General features: G+C 39.9%; 1 protein-coding gene across 1 annotated transcript; it reads left to right on the forward strand.

The window, feature by feature from the left end:
• The first annotated feature begins 19,412 nt into the window (after positions 1–19,412).
• LOC127103912 (uncharacterized) lies at positions 19,413–21,462 on the forward strand. The gene is made up of 5 exons (XM_051041149.1): positions 19,413–19,601; positions 19,851–20,199; positions 20,379–20,560; positions 20,663–20,826; positions 21,174–21,462. The coding sequence occupies exons 1-5, from the start codon at positions 19,413–19,415 to the stop codon at positions 21,460–21,462; spliced, it is 1,173 nt and encodes a 390-aa protein (XP_050897106.1).
• Positions 21,463–27,805: the final 6,343 nt, after the last annotated feature.

A 27,805-nucleotide genomic window follows, 5' to 3' on the forward strand; every position in this document is an offset into this window, starting at 1 on the left:
ATCAGATGACTTGGAGGATGGCACAATGCATTGCATACATCTGCATCATTCTCATTTTGCATTCATCTGCACCAAACCCACGTCTAGTCATATGGGGAGTACTATGGATTGAGATTCTGGTTGAGAGACATTCGGATGTCAGAATGTTATTGTTAAAATGTTATCTGTCTCGATGAAACCAGAATCAAAGGACAGAAGCTTCCTCATATGGACAGACGTTGCATTCATGCATATTAACCCATTTGCTGTTTTGTAGGTGTCAACCGGTGCGCCTAGCTCGTTTGCTCAGATATCCTGCTGGGGGCAACAAATCCAAACTGATGGATCCTCCCAACGCCGACATCCTCGAACTGAAAGAGATGGTGAGGGATTTGTTCAGGGTTGTGCAAGGGCTTGCCTTGGGGCAGAAAGCCATGGTCGAGAGATTAGAAAGGATTGAGGGCTGGATGATCAAAGAGAAAGTTCAGGGAAAGGCTCCGTCATCTGAAGTAACAAATCCCTCTGGCTCTGTGGTGAAGAAATCCTTTGACAGTGGTCAGCCCAAGAAGAAGGTTGAATCAGGTGGTGCGCAGACTAAAAGAGTATGCGGTAAGGATCGTTATCACCCTTATGCTGCCACTGCAACCATTCCTGTTGGTGGTTCATCTGTACCACCGAGACATCCGTCACCTCGCCCGGGAGCACAGAGAGCTGGGAACTAGGTAAGAGGAAAGGGGGTTGATCGTCAATTTGATAGGCCACCCATACCGTATGCTCTTCTGTTGAGGAAGTTGAAAGATCTCGGAATGGTACAATTGAGGACATTAGCTCCATTAGAACCTGATCAGAGGCCAACCAACTACGATGAGAATGCTAAGTGCGAATTCCATTCGGGGGCGTCTGGGCATAACATTGAGGGTTGTAGAGCTTTTAAGCATACTGTCCAAGACCTGGTGGATTCCAAGGCCATTAATTTTGCACAATTTCCCAATGTTAATGCTAATCACATGCCCGCGCATGGTGAGGTGGAGATGAACGCAATTTCTGAGGATAGGAAGACGATTGGGTTGGTGAATGGGGGTCGGTTAAAAATGCCGAGGCTTGTGGTCCCAAAACCTCGGAGGAAAGAGGGAACTTTCCCTAGTGTTGATACTTGTTGTATGGCCATCGCCACAGAGGGTGGTGTACCGATGGGGGATATGATCCAGAAGGTGAAGGAAATGGACGGTGGAAAATTTGAAACACCTAGTCTGGTAGCTGAAACCGTCAAGGTGGAAAATGACATTGGGGTTGGAAAAGAGAAAAAACCGTCTGTGTCTTCTTACAAGCAGGCATTGGAAGTGGTGAGAAATGGAGGGATCCCAGGATGGGGACAGATCATAGGCATTGTGGTAAAGGCGGATATGTTTGGGATTGGTTATCATCCAGGTCAAGACTCGTCTGAGCAGAACAGAGGACGTCGTCCGTCGTTCACCTTTGTCAGTGCCGGAATGCTAGATTCAGATCACGCCTATACAGTGGGTAAAGAAACTGACAGTGACTGGGAGATTGATCAATGGATAAAACCGTGTGTACCAGGAAGCTGGAAGGCCTAAACAAGATCATCACTGACACTCGTCCGGAAGAGTAATATTTCTTGTTTTCAGTTTATATGCATGGAAGCCATATGTGTTGCCCGACACGTAATGGTTCATTGTAAGGGCCACCTCATGTTCATAAATTTGCATTTTCTGCATCATAAATAAATGGATGTTTTTCAGTCAAAAAGCGGTGTTCCCTGTTTTTCATTTATTTTTGCAGTTTAAAAATAAAATAAAAATGGCAATGTTTGTTTTCCGTTTTTTTTCTTTTTTGATTTGTCTCGTCCCTACTTCAAAAATAATTCTTCGGATCTCGTTGATAACAATTTGGTTACACCTCATATGACTTCGATAAACCGAGCTATCATGCCGAAGAAGAAGGCGAAGAAGATTGTGATCTGCTGGAATTAGCCAGGTTGTCGAAACAAGAGGAGAAGGTGATTCAGCCGCATGAAGGGCAAGTTGAGATTGTTAACCTGTATACCGCCGAGGTCAGAAGGAAAATTGGGGCCATTTCAGAGGCGAATCAAGAGCAGAATGGTAGCCCTGTTGAAAGAGCAGGCGGATACCTTCGCCTGGTCATGTCAGGATATGCCAGGGTCGGATACCGATGTCGTTGCGCACAAGCTGCCATGGAGAGAAGATTGTCCTCTAAAGAAGCAGAACGCCGATGCTACTTATCAGAGAGCCATGGTGACTTTGTTTCATGATATGGTTCGTCATGAAATCAAATGCTATGACATGATAGCAAAGTCCCAAACAAGAGAGGGGCATCTGGCAGACTGGGGCAAGTCGGTTGACTGGTGGAGACAATTCAAACTGAGGTTGAATCCGAACAAGTGCACATTCGGAGTGCGATCCGGTAAGATGTTGGGGTTCATTGTAAGGGAGGAATCGAGGTTCATCCTGCTGTAAAAAAAAAAAAAAGAGAAAAAAAAAATGCCTGAACCGAGAAAGAAAAAGAGGTTCGTGGTTTCTTAGAAAGATTGAACTACCTGTCATGGTTCGCATCTTATCTAACAGCCACGTGCGAACCTATATTCAAGATGTTGAAAAAAAAAGGATCAAACGGTCAGGTGAAATAATGATTGCCAAGGGGCATTAAAGAATAAAAAAGAATAAGTGCAGGAACCTCTGATTCCGATGTCTCTTGTGGAAGGAACAATTGTTAATCTGTGCTTGACGGCCTTCGAGGGGTCTACGAGGTGTATTGGGTCAGCATGACGCGTCTTGTCGAAAAGAGCATGCAATTTACCTTAGCAAAAAGTTTACCGACTGTGAAACAATACATTCACTGTTCGAGAAAACTTGATGTACTTTGGCATAGGCTGCTCGCCGACTGAGACAGTATATGCTGATTCATGCCACTTTGTGGATTTCCGAGATGGATCCGATCAAGTATGGGTTTGAGAAGCCAGCATCGGCCGGACAGGTTGCGAGAGTGCAAAAGAATATTGACTGATCAGTATACTCTCAGGAAGCAATCAAGGGGTGTATTGCCTGATTACATCGCTCAACAACCCGTGGAGGATTATCAACCGATGAAGTTTGAGTTCCCTGATGAGGACATCACGAGGCGCTCCAATCGAAGGATTGAGAGCGACCGATCCCGGAGGAGGGGCCTGACCCTGAATCCGAACGGATTCTGATGTCTGATGGGGAGGTTAAGGTGAATAAGCTTTTGTTGCCCGGATAACATTTGAGTACACCAACCATGGTGGCTGAGTACGAAGACCGCATCCTGGATATTGATCGTCGGTACGTACATCTACTGGGGCAACTCCTTTCTCATTGGTATATGGAATGGAGGCGGTATTACCTGTTGAGGTTCAGATTCCCTCTTTGAGAGTCCTGATGGACGTGAAGTTGCAAGAGGCTGAATGGGTAAGGACCCGGTATGAAGAGTTAAGCCTGATCGAGGAAAAGAGGCTAGCAGTCGTCTGTCATGGGCAGTTGTATCAGCAGCGAATGAAGCGTGCTTTTGACAAAAAGGTGCGACCTCGGGTATATCACGTAGGTGATATGGTGCTGAAAAGGATCCTTCCTCCTCAAAACGATCGAAGGGGCAAATGGACACCGAATTATGAAGGTCCATTCGTGGTCAAGAAGGTTTTCTCTGGCAGAGCCTTGTTGCTAACGACCATGGATGGTGAGGATTTTCCATCCCCTGTGAATGCAGACGCAGTTAAAAAAATACTTCGTGTAAAAGGACCCGCTGGACGAAAAGAACAAAATAGTCCAGGCAAAAATGGGCATCCCGGCGAACCAAAAACAGAAAGAAAGGTTCGGGCAAAGTTAGGGATATGAATGAAAGAAATGTACACCCGGCAAGTCGAAAACCTGAAAAGGCGACTTGGGCAAGAAAGGGTATCCCGGTGGACTGAAAACCCGAAAGGGCGGTCCAGGCAAAAGAGGGATTGAAACGAACAACTGCGTCTGGCATGATTGTTTGCGCTTTGGTTAAAGCATCATGGATAATACCCGGTAGGGATCAGTCGGAATCGTCTTGTTCAGAAGGCAGAAAGCATGGAGAGTCTGAGGACATATGGGGTGTAACCGAGTTGGAACTCGATGAGATCACGGGTTTCACATTGCCATTAGGATAGATTTTTCCTTTTGCGCAATTACCTCTTTTCAGGAATTGCTTCCTTTTGTATTACTCATTTGAGCCGCACACTTTTCCAATCAATAAAATGCATATTCAGTCAAATAATTTTGTTTTTGTTTTTCATTACCGCTTTGATTGCAAAAACATCCAGATATTTTTGATAAAGAATCTTGCATTTTTAGTACATACAGGTTCCTTCCAATGCATGTTTATGAGATTGAAACTGGAAATCTTATTTGGAAGGTTGAGTGACCCAAGTGTTGAAATTTTGACACGCCTGGGGCACGGTTTTATCTAATGATCTGTTTTGCAGGAACTGTTGGATATTTTCACTCACTTGCAGGTTGTGATGTGGAAGCTTTGTAATAGATCCCCAGAGAGTTTGCTCAGGAATGAAAGAAATGACGAAGACGTTGAGACGTACGACGATCCTTGATTTTAATCAAGAAGACTCTTCAAAATCGGAAGATTGGAAAGTCTGTAGAAATTCCCCGCAGAGTTTGACCAGAAACGAATGGATGGGTAGAGAAGCAGTGAGAGACGTCGAGACGTCCGACGACCTTTGGAATTAACCAAGAAGACTCTTCAAAGTCGGAAAATTGAAATTTCTGTATAACTCCCAGGAGTACGCTCTCTCGTCGAGCGCGGAGCGACTTGGAATATAAGATGATGGAGCAGAAAAGGTCCAGACGAGTCTGGGAATTCTCAAAAGTGGAAAGTCGATACGAGATTGGGAGGTGGATACCGTGGTTCGACGAGTCGACGGGTGTTCTGTACCAACTTTTCTCATTTCCTCAGCTAAGTCCCCAAGCAGAATCGTAGGGACTAGCTCCCCAGCAGATTCAAGGTCTGTGGACTTCCCTAGCCAAGTCAGGGTGGTTGTCCCCGGCGGGTTTACGATGTTGTTTCCTCAGCAGCCAGGTCTGAAGGTTGTTATCCCCGAGTGGAGCGGGTCTTTTCCAAAGAAATATATCTCCAGCAGTTCCCCGAGTGGAGCGGGTTTCAAAGAAATATATCTCCAGCAGTTCCCCGAGTGAGCGGGTTTCAAAGAAATATATCTCCAGCAGTTCCCCGAGTGGAGCGGGTTTCAATGAAATATATCTCCAGCAGTGTTCATCCTACCAGAGGATTGAGTAAGTGCCCGTAGTGGACAGATATCAGCGTCCCCAGCTGAGCTGATTCTACCTATGGATTGCATGGGTTGTTCCCAGCGGAATAATAGGCATTTCCCTAGCAGGGTCAGGAGGGTTGCCTATTTCCCAGCAGCAGGTGATAGGGTGATGCATCCCTAGTTGAGTCTGGAGATTGCTATTTTCCCCAGCGGAGTATCTGTGAGCATTTCCCCAGTGAAGTCAGCAGGTATCTGTGAGGGTTTCTCGAAGCAGAGTTGAGATTGATATCCCCAGCAAGTCAAAAACTGTTGTATCCCCACAGAGTGTTGGTGGCGCTTATCCCCAGCAGTTTCTCGAGTGGATTGGGTGCAAAGGAGGTTCTTCCCCAGCAAGGGTTGCCTTATTCCCAGCAACAGTGTTATTCCCCAGCAGGGTGGAGATCGGAGTATTGACGAGTTCCTCAACGGAGTGTCTCGTGCTCCCCAGCAGAATCCCTTGAGGGGGATACTTTTTATGCATTCATCATGTAAAAATAGCATAGCATGTTGCATAGAAAAAATGATAAATCGCGTAGCATTTCCATAATTATGGAGCATTACGCAGAAAAAGATCATGCATCATATTGCAAACATAGAGCTAGTCTCAAGCCGTGGTTACCGTTTGAGAGGTGGTTTTTGCCAGACAGTGAAGGGGTTACTCCGAGGAGTTTAGCCTCGTGCTTTAATCAGCAATATTCCCCCAGTAGTGCGACACTGGAGGAGTAATTGTTTTCCGTCAAGCCGAGATGGGAAATGTTTGGCGTTCAGAGCAATTCAAGCCGTGGTTACCGCATGGAGTCTTTATTTCGCCTGAGAGCGAAGATGTTACTCTGTGGAGTTTAGCATCATGACGTCAGATCAGTAATGTTCCCCAGTAGTGCGATATTGGAGGAAATGTTTCCGTCGGACAGAGATGGAAATAAAATCAGAGGACGTCACGCGATCAGCGCGATTCAAGCCGTGGTTACCGCTTGAGGATTGGTTTTATCAGACAGTGAAGGTGTTACTCCGAGGAGTCTAGCATCATGGTTTTAATCAAGAATATTCCCCAGTAGTACGATACTGGAGGGTAAGTTTCTGTCGAGCAGAGATGGGAATGTTAATCAAGAAAGTTTCGGGGTCCAAAAAGAAAAAACAAGAAGGAAGATAATCCCCAGCTAAACGCGAAGTGTTTGTCTCCCAGGGTTGAATAGAGAGCAGTCGGCTCAGGGCTTGTCATCCTCAGCATGGGTCGTTGTGGCATTCCGGCCAGTTTCCGATTTCCAGATCGAAGAAGTTCTCAACAGTCAGGACGAAGAACTTGCGGCAATCCGGCCAGTTTCCGATTTCCAGATCGAAGAAGTTTCCGATTTCCAGATCGAAGAAGTTCTCAACAGTCAGGACGAAGAACTTGCGGCAATCCGGCCAGTTTCCGATTTCCAGATCGAAGAAGTTTCCGATTTCCAGATCGAAGAAGTTTCCGATTTCCAGATCGAAGAAGTTTCCGATTTCCAGATCGAAGAAGTTTCCGATTTCCAGATCGAAGAAATTTCCGATTTCCAGATCGAAGAGGTTCTCAACAGTCAGGACGAAGAACTTGTGGCACTCCGGCCAGTTTCCGATTTCCAGATCGAAGAGGTTCTCAACAGTCAGGACGAAGAACTTGTGGCACTCCGGCCAGTTTCCGATTTCCAGATCGAAGAAGTTCTCAACCATCAGGACGAAGAACTTGTGGCACTCCGGCCAGTTTCCGATTTCCAGATCGAAGAAGTTCTCAATCATCAGGACGAAGAACTTGTGGCACTCCGGCCAGTTTCCGATTTCCAGATCGAAGAGGTTCTCAACAGTCAGGACGAAGAACTTGTGGCACTCCGGCCAGTTCCGATTTCCAGATCGAAGAAGCTCACGATGATTAGATCGATGCAGCTTGCGGCAATCCGGCCAGTTTCCCGGTATCCAGACCGAAGTGGTATCCAGACCGAAGAGGTGTTCAGACCAAGGTGGTGTTCAGGCCAAGAAAATGAAAAAAAGAAGAGAAAGAGTTCTGGGGTTCAGATGCAGAGATCCGAGGATCGTTTGCGCAAAGAGAAAATTTCGGGGTTCAAGAAAAGCATAGAAAAAGGAGAATAATAATCCCGAGTGGATGTGTGGTGATCAGGCCATGGTTATCCCTGTGTTACCATTTATTTTGGTATCCAGGTTGACGTTGTTCAGAGCTTGTTTCTTCGCCGATGCTGACAGGCGTTGTTAATTATTATCCCATCAGAGTGCAAATTGTTCGTCTGTTCTTGGTATTCAATCACTCTTCACCCTGATCATCCGAAAGCCGAGGTTATTTCGTATCGACAGGTTCACAGTGGATTGAATAGGGGCAGCTGTAACACCTCAAAATTTGCCCTCCTCTCTTGGGACTAGCATTAACATGTTGCATATCATTTTAGGTCATTAGGCATTGCATATTGCATATCATGTGGTTACACTGTGCAAGCCATTCTCCCAAGTCTTGATCAGAAGATGGAGAAGTCTAAGTGCAAGCCTAGGGTTTATTGACTGATCATGGGCCATCTGAGGATTGGGCTGTGAATTAGGGTTTTGTGATTCTCAATGGATGTTGGTCTTCATCTTGATTGCAATGATACATCATCATCATCATGGTTGGATGTAATCAGGAGATTGAAGCAGGATTCCTTGAGATTAGGGTTTTGACCACTGGTCAACCCTAATCAGTTTGTATTGGGCCAATCAGGGTATAATCAGGAGATGAGGTTTATGAAGGTTATGGGGTTCATTCTTTGGTTATTTTGTGCTTGTTGAGGCTAGGGTATCACCCTTGAGCCATTTCAGTTGGAGATTGGGGCTCAGATTGATCTATGCATTGCCAGATTCATCTATCAGATGAAAAAGTCAACTGTGGTCAACTGTACATGATCTGATGGATTTGGAGGTGGAAATGAGTTGGATACACCTCATTCATGTTGGAACAAGTGTTACATGACATCTCAAAGCTTAAAAATAAAGAAAATCAAGTCAGGACAAAAACTGCCAAAAATAGAAAGTGACTTGTAATTGAAGTTTCCAAAAATGGAAAGTTTTTGACCTCGAAGCCACGTGTCCAAGGAAGCTTCAAATGAAACATTGTTCAACATGAAAGTTGTAGATCTTGTTCTCACCTTTCCAAAAAGTCCAAGAACTTGAAAATCCCATGTATGGTTGGAAAATTATGGCTCAGTGAAATTCAAAAATGACCCATAATCAAGAGGCCATAATTTCCACATGGTTTGTCCAAATTGCAAGTTCTTTATATGCACAAACTCCATTTGACATGTACTTTCATGGTGCATAATTGGATTTTTTCAAAAGTGGGCAGTACAAAAAGTCAAATTTCAACTGGACAGTTAAATGGACCAGGGGCAAAATTGTCCAACTTGTGAAATAATTGGAATTTTTGAGTGGGGATTTTTGCAACACCTCATAAATGGTATTTAAAAGTTGTTGGAATCATCATTTCATGCCTAAGGTTTGTGGTTTGGAATTTGACTTGAAAAATGAAATTGCAAAATTGGACATAAACCATTCACATGTGATTTTCCAAAATATGCATCCAATGAGAGTGAAACAAGTTGCAATAGTTCATGACAGGTATTTAGAAGTTGTACAGCTGTCCATGAGGTGGCAATGAGCTGGCTTGTGAAATTCCATTATGCCCTCACTTGGAAAATTAACATTTCACTTAGCAAATGCATTTTGGCTAATTACAAGTTTAAGTGGTAATTAAGCATTGGTACATATTCTTAATCACTCTCTAAGCATAACAGAATCATCATTCAACACAAATCAGATCAAAATTCTTGCAATTCTCTCAACTCATTCAAGAACACTCCAAAACCAAAACTCATAAAACTTCATGAATCTTTGATCGATTTGAAAAGTTCTTGTTGCATTGATCTTGCATTAGCATATGCTTCATCTGTTTGTGTTGTTCAGCTTCCGAAACCGTGCCAAACGCGACTGCACCTTCAAGCTCCTTCCATGGTGAATCGTGAATTCAAGCAATAGGAGCAAGATCGAGTGAATCAAAGCTTCGAATCTCCTTTCCACTAGCTTGCACTGCATCTGTTTCACTAAATTGAGCGCGAATTCCACTGATTTCTCTACTGCCATACCAGGTATCTTCAGATTTCGAGCATCATGATTTGATCAATGATTATGTGCGTGCTGTAGTCCTTTGATTGTAGATTACGGTGATGGTTTTAGATTTGCAAATGATGAACTATAGGCTAGTAAATTTGGAATTGAAGTTTCAATGTCAAACCCTAGATCGATCGATTCGCATGTTTTAGGAACTTTTAGGAGAAATTAAGTTGATATCTAGATTCCTGGTGCTTAGACGGTTAGAACGGTTATCCATTTGCTTGTTTTGGTGGAGGTTTGGTGTTCTTCGAATTCTGGAGTGGCTGGGAAGAAGATGATGAAGCTTTGCGCAGAAGCTTGTTTGATCTTCATTTTCATTTGAAAATTCAAATAACTTGTTTCCCTCCCCCGCGCTGCTAATTACAATAATGCCATTGGATAATTTTAATTTAATTCAAATAATTCTTAAAAATTCATTAACACTTTAAAAAATTCATAAAAAATCATAGAAAAATCAGAAAAATGTGGAAATTTTTGTGTTGACTTTGTTTTTGACTGTAGAATTTTTTTGACCTATTGGTCAAAGTTGTGCATGGTAATATTTGTGTTTGACTTAGGGATCTTTAACATGTACTCATTTTTGATACCTTGTGCCAAATTCATTGTGAAATTCTCATGCTTACAAATAAATTCTTGGAAATTTTTGTGATGATTCTTGACTGATTGATGTTCATTTCCATGTAAACTTTATGAATTTTTGATGCCTGATCATTGAGTTATGAATTTTGGAACTTAGGTGTGACAATTTGTGTCACACCTCATTATGTCAATTTGCTGGATTTATTTGAGTGACTTAGACTTGGTGAAATGATGTGAAATTTGGCATGATGGTTGATTAACATGTTAAGATGCTATGTGAATTTTTGTGGAATTTTATGTGGCATTTTGAAATTGATTGCTATTTTTCATCTCTGGTGGTTGAATTTACAAGTTCATGTGACATAGGTTGGTAGAATCAATGTGAAATGCTCATATGGTATTGAATGATCATGAAATTTTGTATGATAGTTATAGACACATGATGTGACATCCCTGTTTTGGTCTCACTCATTTCTTTACTGTTTTCATTGAGTTATGAATTTTTGAAGTGGAAGCATGTGTGGATATTGTGATTTGGAGCATATAATTGTGTCTGTTTTTGTTGATTTTCATTGACATGGTTCCATTTGCCCAATTAAGCTGAAATTTGGTGTGCCACACCTTGAATAGTCCTTGTTTAGGTGTAATTTATTTGAGATTTTTTGGATTTGTTTTGATGTGGATTTGAATGCAATAGTTCTGTTTGCATGTTTGGTGCTTCATTTGAACTAGTTTGGATTGTTTTGTGCATAACATGAATATGATGAATGATATAAACATGAGACTAATGGTGTTTGCTCTTGTTTGACATTAATTTGACTTTGGTTGGTGAATACCTTGCTGTTTAGGAATTTTTCTTGCCTTTGGACCCTAGGCTTAGCCTAGTGGTCTTGTTGCTAATATTTGCTTGATTTTTCAGGATCAAAAGCATAATGCACATGGAGAATGAATCAAGTTAAATGCAATTGATGTTGTTTGATGTTTGTACACTAACATAACATTGTTTTGTAGGTTGTGAAGCTTGGGATTGAGCTTTGAGCTTGCTTTGTTGTGCATTGATCTGTATAGATTAACTGATTGAACTTTTGCTGTTTAGTTTTGTCTGTCTGAGTACTAACTGTGTTTGACTGTTTCCAGGTACTTTTAGTTGCTCAGTTCCTTGTGAACTTTTTCTTTGCTTTGCTTAAGCAACTTGCATTGAGGTAGGTCCTCTTGACTTCATGTAGTCTGGAGACCCGGCTGTTACCGGGCCGGGCAAATAAATGTCTGAAGTCCTCCTTAAGAGGCGATGATTGTGATTGTTTAATTTTGTGCCTAAGCAGGTAAAGTCCTTAATCAAGGCAATTGGTGGAAGGTAGGGATAAGCAATCTATCCCCCACTATTCTGTGAGTCTTCTCCTTGCTCCCATTACATGGTTGTAGCATTGAGATCACAAGCCCAAGATCCGTGCAGTGCACATTGTGTCAGAGTCTCTGAGTATAGAAGGGTTCCCCCATTCTGGACCCATGCTCATTTGTCAGAAGCTCTCCCTGGTTAGGGATAAGAGCTGTGAGGTCTGATCCTCACTTCATCCTTTCATCTGCTTCACCTTAGCCTCGTAATGGCAAGGTTAAGAGCAAACCCAGCCCGTACAGACGACTCGCTTCGGCAGTCAAACCTATTGTGTGAGCCACTTGTTTGGTTATAGTGCGTGCTATGTGGACATGCTTGTTTGAGATGCTTGTTCTCATTTGATGTATGCTTGTATGTTGTTTGCTTGTGTGCTTGCTTCTTTCCTGGTTAGGATAGGCTTGCTTATGCAAGTAGGATAGAAAACCGAACTTAGGGTAAACGATGCATGACAACACTAGGCTCGAGTCCAGCTCCCTAGTAGTGTGTCTTTCCCCGGTTTCTGGCTGAAATCTTTTTCCCTTTCAGGGGAACTACATCGCCCTGATCCTCGTGCCAGACGAGGTATGTAGGCAGGTGGTCGTGCGAGACCACTCCGGGCACTTTTTTCTTTTTGTGTGTGTTTACCTGTTATCTGGCATGTGTTTTGGTTCGAATGCCGACGTAAGCCCAGTGATTGGCTGTCGGGCTCCACGTTTGCCCTTTTGAGTGTGTTTTGGTTCGGATGCCGACGTAATTCCATCCGGTGGTTGTCGGGCTCCATGTTTGCCACCCTTGCTTGTTTGTATGTTTTGTGTTGTTTGGCGTGCGTAAGCCGAACTACAGTGGCTCTGATTCTTGTTCCAGACAAGATATGTAGGCATAGGGTGCGATGCCTTATCGAGCTCCCTTCTCTTAACCCCACCTGCGTTCCCCGTGTGTGTGTGTGATGTTTAGCAACCTTTTCTTTATTCTAGGACGTGGATCCCGTCGAGTACGACGGACGTGAGGGGTGCTAATACCTTCCCCTTGCGTAACCGACTCCCTTACCCTTTCTCTCTGGTCGCGAGACCATTTCCTTTCCAGGTTTCTCTGAGCGTTTCCTTTCCCTATCTTGGGATAAATAACGCGCAGTGGCGGCTCTGTGTGTGTTTTATTTTGAGCTTCGCCGGTTGATTTTTCGCAGGATGCGACACATGTCAGCAATGGTTTCCCCTTGCTCCATGAAGAAGAGATCAAACTCTTGTGTTAGTATATTGATTCTAGCCAATTTAACATCATTCGTCCCCTCATGGGCAATTTGTAGTGAATCCCACATAGCCTTAGCAGTAGGACAATGGGATACACGATAGTATTCATCTACGCCTAATGAGGAGATTAGGATATTTTTGGCTTTCCAATCATAATTGTATTTCTTTTCATCATCATCGGTCCATTGTGCTTCGGGCTTAGGCACCACTTCGTTGTTCTCATTGGTCATGGTTATTTGAATTGGACCATTGAGAATAACATTCCATATTTTTCTATCTATGGAATTTATGTGCACCCGCATACAGTCTTTCCAATAACTATAATTTTCACCATTGAAAACGGGAGCTCTATTATAAGCCCCTTTAGGTTCGTTAGCCATTTTCTATCAAAGTTATATTTTGAAGCACGGAGTGAACCGGAGCTCCTGATACCACTTGTTAGACTATGGCACGGATCTAGAAGGGGGGGGGGGGGGGTTGAATAGATCCCAATTAAAAACTTGAGTCGGCGCTACCAATTTGAGAGAAAATTGGTTTTGAAAATTTGTTTTGAATGCGGAAGCGGCCGAGGAAAATTTTAGTCTAAAACGAACCGTTATTGGAAAACCGGATATGCGTTAAGCTAATGGATTAGAGATAAAATGAAATACTAATCACTACACTATTTGCACACTCAATTGATATATTTCACTAACTAGCAAGCCTAGTTCCAATGATCCAAAATACCAAATTAAACTGAGTGCAAACTTAAGACAACTTTGGCTTATGCAAATTCACAAACACTTGGTGTGCATACACTCCAAGAGATATTTGAGTTGGGTACGTCTGCCCTCAATTCTAAAATTAGAATTGAGATGATTAATTAGATATCACCTGTGAAATTTAATCGTTTATACAAGGATTGCAAAGCATGTAAACAACAGAACTTCCAATGTGTTGAATGATGCTTCCTATCCTTGCTCCTTGATTCAAGATGAATCAAGACCTTCGATCGTTGTTGCTAGACCTCTGATTCCAGCCCCTTTGTTGAAGAATCTTCCGTTCTTCAAACCCTCGGCCCGGCTGATCTCAAACACAACGAGTCGAACCCGAATCCTTCACTTCAATGCCACCGAATCCGCTACTAGACTGATGAAGACTTCCTCTTCTCAATCACCTTCGCTCGGCTGAATATTGATGAAGCGATTCGTCCAAAAACCCCCAAACACAAACCCGTATTGGAGGACAAAACCCTAACGGTTTTATTCAAGAAAGAACCTGCCACAAGCTTCAACCCGAACTGGATTCTTCGATCACAGCTTCGAACCTTATCACCTTTAATCGATCACGAACCACATCAAAAGTAATTGTGTGCAGTTGATGTGTTGTGAAATGTTGAAGATGAAGATGATGAGTCTTGGACACCTTTTTCACTCTTTCTTTTTTCCTTGAACACTTGAACTCAAATTAGCAAATGTTAGTTAATAAAAGTGTTTTGACTTCTATATATAGTAACTGACAAAACCAATCAAAAATAACAGAATTTCAAACAGTGGAAATAACTCAGAAAACTGAGTTTACGCACGAGCGGTCGACCATAGGTCGGCGTGCGCTGAGCCGTGAGTGATGCGCCGACCCTTATGGTCGACCCATGGTTCCATGCGCTGACCCAGGATAGCATCATTATGCTATGCGCTGACCTCTGGTCGACTCAAGTGATTTTTGCGCTAACCCGTGAGTTATGCGCCGACCCTTATGGTCGACGCAAAGAAGCATGCGCTGACCAATCTTCAGTTTAGCTGAGCTTTGCGCTGACCCGTGAGCTTTGAGCTGACCCCTATGGTCGACTCAAGGCCTTCAAATCTGCATAAAACTGTGTTTTTTGATTTTTCATGCATTTCGTCATGATCACACTTTGTCCACATATGTTTTTAATCATTATAATAGGTTTAGACAAACGTAGAAAAGGATATGATGGGTAATGTGTTGCATTTGTTTGTAGACGTGCATGATGGTCTTTTGTCATCATCGAAACTTGCGATCGTATGTTGTCTGACTCTTTGTCTTTACAGTACTGTGGCCAAAGATGCATGGAAAATTCTCATAACTACTCATGAAGGCACATCTAAAGTGAAGATGTCTAGACTTCAGCTCCTCACTATCAGATTTGAGAATCTAAATATGAAAGATGATGAAATTATTCATGATTTTCACATGAATATTCTTGAAATAGAAAATTCATCTAGTGCCTTGGGAGAAAAGATGTCAAAAGAAAAGCTGGTTAGAAAAATTCTCAGGTCCCTACCTAAGAAATTTGACATGAAGATCACAACCATTGAAGAAGGTCAAAACATCAGCAACATGAGAGTAGATGAACTTGTTGGGTTACTCCAAACTTTTGAATTGGGTATTAGTGACAAATCTGAAAAGAAGAACAAAAGTATAGCTTTTGTATCCAACACTGGAGATGAAGAGGACCAATGTAACTTGGATACTGATGAAGGAATGACTAATGATATTGTTCTGCTTGGCAGACAGTTCAACAAGGTGCTAAAGAGAATGGACAGGAAGTCAATACCAAATGTCAAGAACATCCCATATGACATCAAGAGTAACAATGACTTTCAGAAATCAATAAGAACATAAGAGATATCCAATCAAGGTAAAGGAATTCAGTGTCATGGGTGTGAAGGATTTGGACACATTAGAGCAAATGCCCTACATATCTCAAGAAACAAAAAGAGGGTTGTCTGTTTCTTGGTCTGATGATGATAACTCTAAAAGTGAACCTGAGGATGAAGTTGCAAAAATGTAACTGCTTTAACTGGAAGATATGAATTTGATGAAGATTCCTATGATGAAGAAGTATCCTATGAGGAATTAGCTGCCTCCTACAAAGAATTGTGCATCAGAAGTGAAGAAGTTTGTCAGCTGGGAGAAAAACTGAAGAAAATTATATCTCAGGTGCATGCTGAAAAAGAAAAATATCTATCTACCATTTCTGATCTTCAAGATGGGGTGATGTTGTTAACTTCCAAACTTGATAACATGATAAAGTCTGTAAGAATGTTGAACAAGGGTTCTGATGTGTTAGATGAAGTTCTGCAAGTTGAGAAAGTGGCTGGAGATTTGAGTGGGATAGTTTTAATTATCAATCTCTAAACAAATAAGGAGAAATCCCTATGACAAACTTTGTTCATCCAAAAAGGGATCCTGGACCTGTAGTGACTAATCATCTGCCTCAACATCGTGCCAGACATCAGAATACTAAAACTAAAGGAAAGCTATTGCGCTGGAGATGTCGTTACTGTGGAAAATTTGGCCATATAAAGCCTTTCTTCTTCAAACTGTCTGGCTATCCAAGACATCTAACATAACCCAGTGCTAATCAAGTGGTAACTAAAACTAGAAGGGAATGGATACCCAAGCCTGACATCACTAGTCTCATAGCTCACACCTCTCTTATAGCTTCAACTATAGAAGACTGTTACTTTGATAGTGGATGTTCTAGACATATGATAGATGTCAATAATTTCTTGGTGGACATCAAATCCTACTCCACCGGTTATGTCACTTTTGGTGATGGGGCTAAAGGTGAAATTAAAGGAGTTGGAAGAATAGCTTGTACAGGACTCCCGAATCTTGATGATGTTTTATTGGTAAAAGGTATGACTGCTAATTTAATTAGTATCAGACAGTTATGTGATCAAGGCCTTAAAGTTAATTTCACTAAATTTGAGTAATGAGAAGAATGAAATTCTGATGAGGGGAGTCAGGTCCAAGGACAATTGTTACTTATGGACATCTCAAGAAATTAATTGCTCTTCCACATGTTTGTTATCCAAAGAAGATGAAGTCAATTTGTGGCACCAAAAACTTGGACATTTACATCTGAAAGATATGAAGAAGATTATGTCTAAATAAGCCATCAGAGGTATTCCTAAGCTCAAGATTGAGGAAGGTAAATTCGTGGTGAGTGTCAAATTGGGAAGCAAACCAACATGTCAGATCCAAATTGCAACATCAGACCACTTCAAAGGTTATGGAACTTCTTTATATGGATTTAATATGGCCCATGCAGGTCGAGAGCCTTGGTGGGAATATGTATGCATATGTTGTTGTTGATGATTTTTCAAGATTCACTTGGGTGAACGTCATCAAGGAAAAATCAGATGTCTTTGAGGTCTTCAAAGATTTATGTCAAAGGCTTCAAAGAGAGAAGGAAATTGGAATTTTCAGAATTAGAAGTGACCATGGCAAGGAATTTTAAAATAGAAAATTTCCTGAATTTTGCTCCTCTGAAGGTATTGTCCATGAGTTCTCTTCTCCCATCACTCCTTAGCAAATTGGAGTTGTTGAGCGCAAGAATAGGACTCTACAAGAATCAACTAGAGTCATGCTTCATGCTAAGCATCTACCTTACCATTTTTGGGCTGAAGTAATGAATATTTCTTGCTATATTCATAAAAGGGCCACTCTAAGAACTGGTACTTCAGCTACTCTCTACGAATTATGAAAAGGGAGGAAGCCTACTTTCAAATTCTTTCATGTGTTTGGAATTAAATTTTACATTTTGGCTGATCATGAACAAAGAAGAAAGATGGATCCCAAGAGTGAAGAAGGAATATTTTTGGGCAACTCTACAAATAGCAGAGTCTATAGAGTTTTTAATACCATAACCAAAGTCATGATGGAATCCATTAATACTTTAATGGATGATACAATCTCAGAGAAAGGAACTGATGTCGAAGACGATGTGGGAACATCATCTCAGCAGACTAATACCTCTGAAAATGAGGGAGTTATTGAGTCAATTAGTGAACCAGTAGGTACTGAACCAGACAACCATCAAGTCAACAGAGGTCCCTCTATTATAATTCAAAAATATCAACTAAAGGAACTTATTATTGGAAATCTTAATGAAGGGATCACCATTAGATTCAAAGATATGATATCAAATGCTTGCTTGTCTCAAAGTTTGAACCTGAAAATGTGAAGGAAGCCTTGACTGATGAATTCTGGATAAATGTTATGCAAGAAGAACTAAGACAGTTTATAAGGAACGAAGTATGGGATCTAGTTCCTAGGCCTAAAAGGATGAATATTATTGGGACAAAATGGATCTACAAGAACAAATCTGATAAAAAAGGAATTGTGACCAGAAACAAGGCTAGACTTGTTGCACAAGGATACACTAAAATTGAAGGGGTTGATTTTGATGGGACTTTTGCTCTTGTTACTCGTCTTGAGTCCATTAGATTGCTTTTAGGAGTGGCTTGTTTGCTTAAATTTAAGCTATTCCAGATGGATGTGAAAAGTGCCTTCTTAAATGGGTACTTGAATGAAGAAGTGTATATTGAACAACCCAAGGGGTTCATAGATCCTAACTTTCTAGATCATGTTTACAAACTAAGGAAATGTATCTACGGATTGAAGCAAGCACCTAGGGCTTGGTATGAAAGGCTAACTGAGTTCCTTGTCAACAATGGCTACACGAAAGGAGGAACAAACTTGTTCGTTAAAGAATAGTATGGTAAACTCATGATAGCGCAAATATATGTTGATGACATTGTGTTTGGAGGGATGTCAAACCAGATGGTCCAACATTTTGTCAGACAGATGCAATCTGAATTTGAGATGAGTGTTGTTGGTGAATTGACTTACTTTATGGGTCTTCAAGTCAAACAAATGGACGATATTATATTTATCCTTCAAAGCAAGTATGATAAGAGTATAGTAAAGAAGTTTGGCATGGAAAATGCAAGTCACAAAAGGATACCTGCACCAACCCACTTGAAGTTAACTAAAGATGAAAAGGTGTAGATGTGGATAAAAGTATGTACAGGAGTATGATTGGTAGTTTGTTGTATCTTGCAGCTAGCAGACCTGACATTACATTTGTTGTAGGAGTGTGTGCAAGATATCAGTCTAAACCCAAAATGAGTCATATTACTCAAGTGAAAAGGATCCTGAAATACATCAATGGGACTAGTGAATATGGAATGTTGTATTCTCATAATGCTAATTCGATGCTTATAGGATATTGTGATGCATATTGGGCAGGTAGTGTTGATGATAAAAAGAGCACTTCTGGAGGATGTTTCTTCTTGGGAAATAATCTAATATCTTAGTTCAACAAGAAGCAAAACTGTGTGTCATTGTCTACGACTGAGGTTGAATATATTGCAACAGGAAGCAACTGCTCTCAATTAATATTGATGAAACAAATGGGAGAGGAATATAATGTCCAACAAGATGTCATGACATTATATTGTGACAATATGAGTTTAGTCAACATATCCAAGAATCCCATTCAACATAGCAGGACAAATCATATTGATATTCGTCATCATTTTATTAGAGATCTTGTTGAAGACGAAATTGTTACTCTTGAGCATATAGCCACTGAGAAGCAACTGGAATATATTTTCACTAAAGCTTTGGATGAAAATCAGTTTGAGAAAGTAATAGGCGAATTAGGTATTTGCATACTTGAAGAATCATAGCAATTACTGATATGGAGATATGCAAATCAAATTTTCTCTTCCCTCAATTTAATGGTGCACAAAACTCAAGGAAATCATTACAAATCTTCCTTATTTTCCCAACACGCCATCCTACCTACTATATCAATATCATTCACGCTATGCTCATCATTCTCTATACTCTCTACTTGAACTTTATTCTCGATTACCTTTATCTCACTATCTTCTCTTTGAACTTCATATCTCAAAATCAAAGTTCCAAAATGTCTCAACCTTCTGTCTCAACTCACAGCAAGCGCACCAAAGAGCAATCGAACCCTAAGAGTAATTATACTGATATGGATCTTTCTGAAGTTATTACTGATGTTGTTCCTCTCTTTATGGTTCCTGGGCATGCCACATCTATAAGGAAGCCTAGAACAACTACTTCGAGAAAGGGCAAGCCCTTTAAAGTAAGTACCTATTCTTCTCTTTGTGGCTGGTAGTGATGTAAAACATCTTGAACCCCATACCGCTGTCAAGAAACCTCTCTCGATGACTAGCTTGTACCTTAATCCTATTAATGTCGAACCTAATGTTGATGCTTCTACAAAAAGTTATGTTGTTCCAAAATTTATGGGAAATGTTGAAACATCTAAAAACACTAATAAACATATATATGTTACAACTTTGAGTAAATCTAGCATGATTGTTGCTGATAGAGACATGTTGATAAAAATATTCATGTGTTGATCTTTCAAGTTTTAGGTATTGAACCTAAGACTGGTGTTGTGTCAGATGTCTCCACATCCTTGGCCCAACCTGATAACCCCACTGAAACCCCTCTGGATAAATTTGATGAAAATGTTTCTACTCAATCCCTTGAAAAATCAGAAGAAAAAGATGGTTCTGATGGTATGTCTGGTGATTTATCTGATAAAGAAGAAAACTCTATAGAGAAGAAGGATCAATCTACAGACATTGTGAATGTAGATGATCTGGACTCTGATGATGAGCCCATTGGTAAAAGATTGGATCTAGGAATAGCTAAAAGGTTAAATAACAGAAAAGGTAAAGCAGTTGAATCCTCCAGCACGCTCTCCAAATCTCTCAAGAGAAGTACTAGTGTTGTCCCTACAAAATGATGGAGAAAGGTTGTTACTCCTGTCTCCAAGAAGAGATCCCTGAAGAGGAAGGAAGTCTCATCTGGCTTTAGGAATCTGACTGCGATGTCAAGCATGATGTTCAAGATATTGTGTCTGCTACAAGAAAGCAAGCTTATGGGAAGAAGATTCCAACAAATATTCCTGAAGTTCTAATTGACAACATCTCCTTTCACTCTGTGGAGAATGTAGAAAAGTGGAAATTTATCTACCAAAGAAGACTAGTGCTGGAAAGAGAGATTGGAAAAGTTGCTTTTGAGGGCAAAGAAGTAATGGGTCTGATTCAAGAAGCTGGATTGATGAAAAGTGTGACTGGCTTTGGCAAGTGTCATGTAATGCTTGTTAAATAATTCATTGTGAATATCTCTAAGGAATGTGACAACAATAGGAGTACGAAGTTTAGAAAGGTGTATGTACGAGGAAGGTGTGTGGACTTTTCTCCTGAAATCATAAATAGGTTTTTGGGCAGAAATGAAGAAGAACAAGATGAAGTGAAAGTTTCTGACAATGTCATTTTCAGAGAAATTACGGCAAAGTAAGTAAAGGAATGACCTAGAAAAAGGAAGTTGTCAGCAGGTTGCTTGAGTGTGAAGTATGCAATACTTCACAGAATTGAAGCTGCTAACTGGGTGCCAACTAATCACACTCCCAACATTTCTACAGGATTTAGAAAGTTCATTTATATTGTATGGACCAAAACAAATTTTGACTTTAGATCTTATGTCTTTGAACAAACCATGAAGCATGTTTCCTCCTTCGTTATGAAGATGCATATAGCCTTCCCTCATTGATTTGTGGTGTTATACTGAGTCAACACCCAAGTATTTTGCTCAGTTTTGATAGTGCATGCAAAAGATACCCCCCTCTGTCATTACATTATAGGTCGTTCGTAGGGAAACATGTTCCAGATATTGTCATGACATCTGGACAGAAACCTACCAGTTCCACTACTAAGACTGGAATCCTTGCTGAACTAAAAGACACCTGCAAAACCTTGGATGATACTATCAAAGTGTGTATTGACAGGAAGGGCAGACTTGAGATCTTGATCAAGGATTTATTTGAAGAAGGGGCTAAGGGAAATCTGGAAGGGGATAATGTGGATGCAGAAGATGCTAAAAGTGCTAATACTAGTAATGATGAAGAGACATCCAGTAGTGATGAAGACTGAAGTGTTCTGGATCTTCTGTGTTATTTTTGTGCTTCTACTTGTTTTCTTGTGGGTTATGCCCTGAATATTTATGCACTTTAAGTTCTCTTAGTCTGTAACTTAACTGATGGTTGCTTTGCTATTTCTAAGTTTGATTGTCTTTGTCAATATTTTGGCTAAAAAGGGGGAGTAATTCCCTGTGTTATGTGTTTTTTTAGCCATGCCATGAATCCTGCCCCTTAAGAGGGAGCACTTATGGAGGGGGGTAGCTCTTTCCCTTTCTCTACTACTGGGGGGGCATATGCCTTTCAAGCTTATGATGATAGGCCAGCTCATGTGGACTACTTGTTTTAGTGAAGCCAGACCAAATGTCTTGACATCCTGACTGAGATAATTTTTTTTTCTTAAGAAGGTTCTTCGTGTGAGAGTTTAAGTTTATCTGTTGTGAGGCTAAGTTTTTTTGTTGCGCTTGCCTCTGTTGTTTTTGTTTTGAAGAAGATCATGTTTGGTTTTATGCTTGTGTGCTATTTATATGGCTCCTTATTGTTGTGATAATTACCTCATTCTAGTGGGGTTGTGTAAAGGTTGTTTTAGCCAAAAAATTCCAAAGGGGGATATTGTTAAGACTAGCATATAGTGATTGGCTGCATTTTGGAAAAACATGTATTCAAGCAAGATGTTGGACAAGATGTCCTGACATGTTGGTTCAATATCATAATGTGTCATGTTTCAGTTTCTTGAAAGATTTGTTTCTACTGTGAAATATCTGAAGATCCTCTGAAGATTTATTTCATGAGATGTATGGTTCACGAAAGCGTGTTCTAAAAGCAAAAGACTATTTTGCTTTACCTTGTTCTCGAAGTAAAGATGTCAAAACATTTTAGGAAACATCTGATATGATTGGAATCAAATCTGCAGAAGATTGTGCAGAGTCCTTAGATTTGCTGTTAATCAAGCCCTGAGCCCATGCCTTTCTAAGGCTATTTAAATATTGTTTCTAAACCTAAGAATGCATCGAAGCAACGTTGAATATTGTTTGTGTTAGGGTTTAGTTATCTTTGTTATTTGTGAGCCTTTCGAGTATCTCTTTGATACTTGAATTGGACTTATTCTATTGAGTTATAATTCTGAATCCCTCATGTGCTTTTAAGCAATAATGAATTTTGTTTTCAGATATAAGTTGTTGTCGCTGTTGTGTAGGGAAGTGAGAGGGGTCTCATATCTAGGAGAGTCTTAGATAAAAAGTTCCACGGGTAGATATGATGTGAGAAGTTTGTAAAATATGAGGTTGTTTAGAACTTTGAACTAATTCTGTTATAGTGGATTTCCTTCCTGGCTTGGATGCCCCTAAATGTATGTGAAGTTGCACCGAACTGGGTTAACAACTATTTGTGTTATTTACTTAATTGCTACTTACTTAAACCCTGATATTGTTTGTGGTGTGACAATGTGTTGACCCTGGTGTCGTGACATCGTGTACGACATCCGGGATCTGCATACCATAATTTCACAACATGTAAATTAAGTGATGTGTCAACCTTAAAATAATGTTAGCAATTACAAGATAAAACATTAGGTAAGGAATTAAATTTAAATTATTTTTTTTCTCTTACAATTCATCTCAGAGATTATTTCCACATTTCTTTAAGTTTTCATTTCACTATTTGCAATCCAACTACTTTCATTATAATGCTTTGTCTTTCAGCACTTTGAATCCAAGATATATCCTTGTGCATTCTGTTGGTGCACAAGATGAATATGGAAGAAGAGAGAGAAGAGAAAGAGAATAACAAATTCTAACAACCTTCCACTATAAATTCCACTAACGGTTACACACAAAAATTAGTTGCACACACAATTCACTATAATACTCAATGGATGTAACTGTTGACAACTACAATACTATATATACACAAATAATAATGCCACGTAGGAGAAATACTAAAATACTGAATTACCCTTCAACATCATCCTTTAATTCAGGATTTAACTAATCAAAAATAATAACACAAATTCCACCCCCTAAGTGGAGAAATTGACCAGTCTTGATCGCTTTCGTCAGAACATCTTCCAACTGCTTCTGGGTGCTACAGTGCATAACTTCTAGCACTCCATTTTGAACCTGACTTCTCAGAAAATGAAACTTAGTCTCAATATGCTTGCTTCTCCCATGCAACATTGGGTTCTTTGCAAGATTGCTTGCAGACGTGTTATCAATCATCAGCTTCAGAGGCTTATTTACCTAGATCTTTAGATCCTGCAGTAAATTCAGAAGCTAAATAGCTTGACATGCAGCCACAACACCTGCAATATATTCAGTTTCATAGGTTGACAAAGTAAGAACCGATTGCTTCTTGGAACACCAAGAAATATTACTTTCTAGATACTTAAACTAATATCTAGAAGTACTTCTTTTGTCAACTTTGTCTCCACACCATAATCCTGATAGAAACTTGGTAATGAGTCCAATTTGGTTTACTCATGAACCTACTAACGATTCCAATTGCATAGAAAATGTTAGGCCTGATATTAAATAAATACCTCAAAGAGACAACCAACTGCTTGAAAGTTATGACATCTACATTATCACCTTCAGAATCAGAATCCAATTTATGATTTGTTTCTGACGGTGTGACAACAACCTTATAATTCAGCAGCTCGAATTTCTTCAGTAGGTCAAGTTCATATTTCAGTTGATGTAAAATGATACCCTTCTCAAAGTACATAAATACATTCCTCTGAAATAAGTCATCTTTCCTAGATTAGTTATATCGAACTCATTCATTAGCACCTTCTTGAACTTAGCTATCTCATGTTCACAACTCCCTATTAGAAATATGTCATCAACATAGAGACACACCATAATCATATTGCCTTCATAAGTATGCTGAACATAAACACCATACTTCATCTCACACTTTCTAAATCCTTGGAGCTTAAAAAATGAATCAATCTTCATATTCCAGGCTCTAGGAGCTTGTTTTAGTCCATACAATGCTTTATGTAACTTGTACATCATCCCTTCCTGGTTCTTTTTCATAAATCCAGGAGGTTGTGACACGTATACCTCTTCTTATAGTGGACCATTCAGAAATGCAGATTTAACATCTAAATGCATCAGAGGCCAATTCTTGTTAGCAGCTATCACAATCACCAGTCTGATTGTCTCATGTCTCGCTACAAGAGAAAACACTTCAAAGTAATCTAACCCAGGTTTTTTGTAGGAGACCTCTTGCTACTAACCTTACTTTGTGTTTTTCAATTTATCCATTTGGCTTTAGTTTCCTCTTGAAAACCCATATGGCGGTGATGGCTTTCTTGTCCTTTGGAAGCTTAGTCAACTCCTAAGCCTTGTTTCTTTCTATAGCCTCAAGTTCTTCTTTCATGGCCTTCAACCATACTTTCTTCTTAAGAGCTTCTTCATCATTGGCTGGTTCAGAGTCTACTAATATGGCACACTGAATGACTTCTCCCTCAGAGTTTACTTCAGTATCTGGCAACATGTCAAACTCTGCAAATATCTTCGGAATGTTTATGATTCATTGTGGCCTCTGAACTTGTTCAAAATCTTCTTCAGATACTGGAACCCCTGAAGCACCACCTTCAGAGGCATGACCATCTTCTGAGTCTGGAGTATTCCTAGAGTCTGAATCTCCACCAAAGTCTGAATCACCATAAGAATCTGGATCAGAATCAGATTCACCTTCAGAGTCAGGCTCGCCTTCAGAGTCAAACTCACCTTCAAAGTTACCTTCAGAATCATTTTCTGATTCTGACTCACCTTCAAAGGATGAATCCTCTTCGTAGGAAAATTCTCCCTCAGAGTCAGAAATCTCTTCAGAAGTTGGCACTACACCAGAGTTGGATTGAGGTTTACTCAAATCCCATGCTTCTGATTCTTTCATAATAACATTTTTGCTGAATTCAACCTTGTTAGTGACTAGAAAGTAGAGATTATAAAAACATGTACTTTGGTATCCTACAAGTAACATAACTCTGCTTCTGTCATTCAACTTCCTTCTCCTAGCATCTAGAACATGTTTGTAACAAACAGACCAAACACCTTCAGATGGCTCACACTTTGCTTATCTCCACTCCACTTCTCTAAAGGAATAATTTCCTTCAACTTCTTGGTTGGACATCTATTGAGCACATACGCTGAGGTGGCAACAACTTATGCCCATAAGGTATGAGGGAGCTTCTTCTCCTTCAGCTTGCTCCTTGTCATATCAAACAAAGTTCGATTTCTTCTTTCAGCAAGACCATTATGTTGAGGAGTGTATGGAGAATTCACCTCATACTCAATTCCATTATCCTCACAGAACTTTCTGAACCGTGTAGAGTTATACTCACCTCCACCATCAATTCTGAGAACTTTCAGCTTCTGATCACTCTAGTTCTTAGCCTTGCTTCTGAATTTCTAAAATTCAGCAAAGACCTCGTGTTTGAACTTTATGAGGGATACCCATGTCATTCTTGTGAATTCATCAACAAATAACACAAAGTATTTATTCCCTCCAAGTGAAGATACTGAAAATGGTCCACACACACATCAGAATGCACCACACTCAGAACATGCTTTGCTCTTGGAGGAATTTAAGATGCAAATGGAATTCTTGGTTGCTTTCCTCTCATATACACATTGCATGACTTCTCTGGTTTCTTAATTACAGGAATTCCATGTACCAATTTCTTTGAATTCAGATGCCCATCTTCTGAAGTTCAGATGACCAAATCTTTTGTGCCACAACTCACTGTCCTTCACAACACTTTTTACACTAAAGCATTCAAAATCTACAGTTTAAACATTCACTTTGAATATTCTATTCCTCCCTTAAGCGGTAAATTCATGATCATCAAGTTATGGATAAGCAAGACATCAAATAACAAGAGTCGCCACCGCGCTTTTATTGTTTCCAAGGGAAAATGGAAAAGTACGAACAAAACCTAAAAAATAAGAAGTTTTCAAATCAAAACTAATAAAGTGCCAGAGATTACAGGTAAGGGGGTTGGTTACACAGAGGGAAGGTGTTAGCACCCAAAGTGTTCTAGGTACTCATAGGGAGCCCTTTCTTGTGTGCATATGTATTTTATATAAAATGATGTTTACAAACAAATAGAATGGGGGGGGATGAGAAAAGAATTCATTAATTATATTTTTATGTTTGACAAGACCTTCAGACTTGTGCCTACGTACCAACATAAAAATGAGGGATCAAAACCTCGTAGTTCGTGATACAAATTTCAAAGTGGATGCATTGCTTTTAACAAAAATTAGGTTTGAAAGGCACAAAGGCCTAGAAAATGGTTTGAATGAGTTAGTTCTTTTTGGATTTTGAAAATTTTAAGTCAAGTATAGTTAAGTTTATTTACAAGTTTGATTTAAGAAAAGAAGTTTTGAAAATGCAATGGCATAATGCCAAAGTTTCTAATTTGCAACGGGTTTAAGTTTTTTAAGAAAGAGCAAATACAAACAAAGAAGTTTTTTTAAAAGGAGGGAGAGATTTTGAAATTAAATATATGGGAAGGAGATGAAGAGACTAATCCTAAGCACAAAACTAAAAGTTAAGAGTTGAAAAGATCTGACCAATGGGCTGCAATCCAATAGACAAGAATGTCATATAGAAATCCAAATTCCCTTGGACATTAGAATCAAGCAACAAACAAGGCACACAACATTAACTTGAAGAGCAATGCATCAAATAAAGATAGCCACATCCAAGCTTAACCCTTCCATGATCTTCTTCAAATTTGCCCATGTAGCAGATGAATTACATAATGCCATAAGTCACAGATTCAAAATAACAGCTTCACAATTATCATGTTGCAGATGAACTCAAATGGATCTTTAATGATGTATCAGATGAAGTTTCATATGACAAGCACTTGGTTACATGAAGGTTGGCATTTGCCAAGTCCTTTGCATAAGGAGTGTTACCTAAAGTCTAAGTCCAATTGTCTCAGATCAAACCAACAGTCCACACAAGATATTTTTAGGGTTTTTTGTTCTTATTATGTACACTAATGGCCAAAGACCATACAAACAAATACAATATACACAAGCAAAATATATCACAAAATAAGGTCCAAATGGACAAAGTGAAAATGACATTAACATAAACAATTAGAATGGTATGAATAATGGAAAATGAATAAGGCTTAAAAGTAAAGTGCATTAAAGTAAATAACTTGAAAGTAAATGTTAGTTGTTAATGAGTTAGAGGTTAGTATTGCTTTTGCTTTTTTCTTTTAAGTCATTCTTTGGAGAACACTCAACCCACTTATCACAAGCATGGATCCTTGAACCAAGACATCTTCCAAAGGAAGGAAAAAGGGCCAAGTTTCCACACAATACCATGAAAGA

The sequence above is a fragment of the Lathyrus oleraceus genome, chromosome 1 (genome assembly GCF_024323335.1).
Source record: "Lathyrus oleraceus cultivar Zhongwan6 chromosome 1, CAAS_Psat_ZW6_1.0, whole genome shotgun sequence".
NCBI classification, from domain to species: domain Eukaryota; kingdom Viridiplantae; phylum Streptophyta; class Magnoliopsida; order Fabales; family Fabaceae; genus Lathyrus; species Lathyrus oleraceus.

What these genes read in the sequence shown, in the direction of transcription:
- LOC127103912 (XM_051041149.1), top strand. Translation starts at nt 19,413, where the DNA reads ATGTCTCAACCTTCTGTCTCAACTCACAGCAAGCGCACCAAAGAGCAA. An exon ending in TTGCTTTTGAGGGCAAAGAA is followed by an intron (nt 20,561 to 20,662) that starts GTAATGGGTCTG and finishes AATATCTCTAAG; the next exon opens with GAATGTGACAACAATAGGAG. An exon ending in TTCAGAGAAATTACGGCAAA is followed by an intron (nt 20,827 to 21,173) that starts GTAAGTAAAGGA and finishes ATTACATTATAG; the next exon opens with GTCGTTCGTAGGGAAACATG.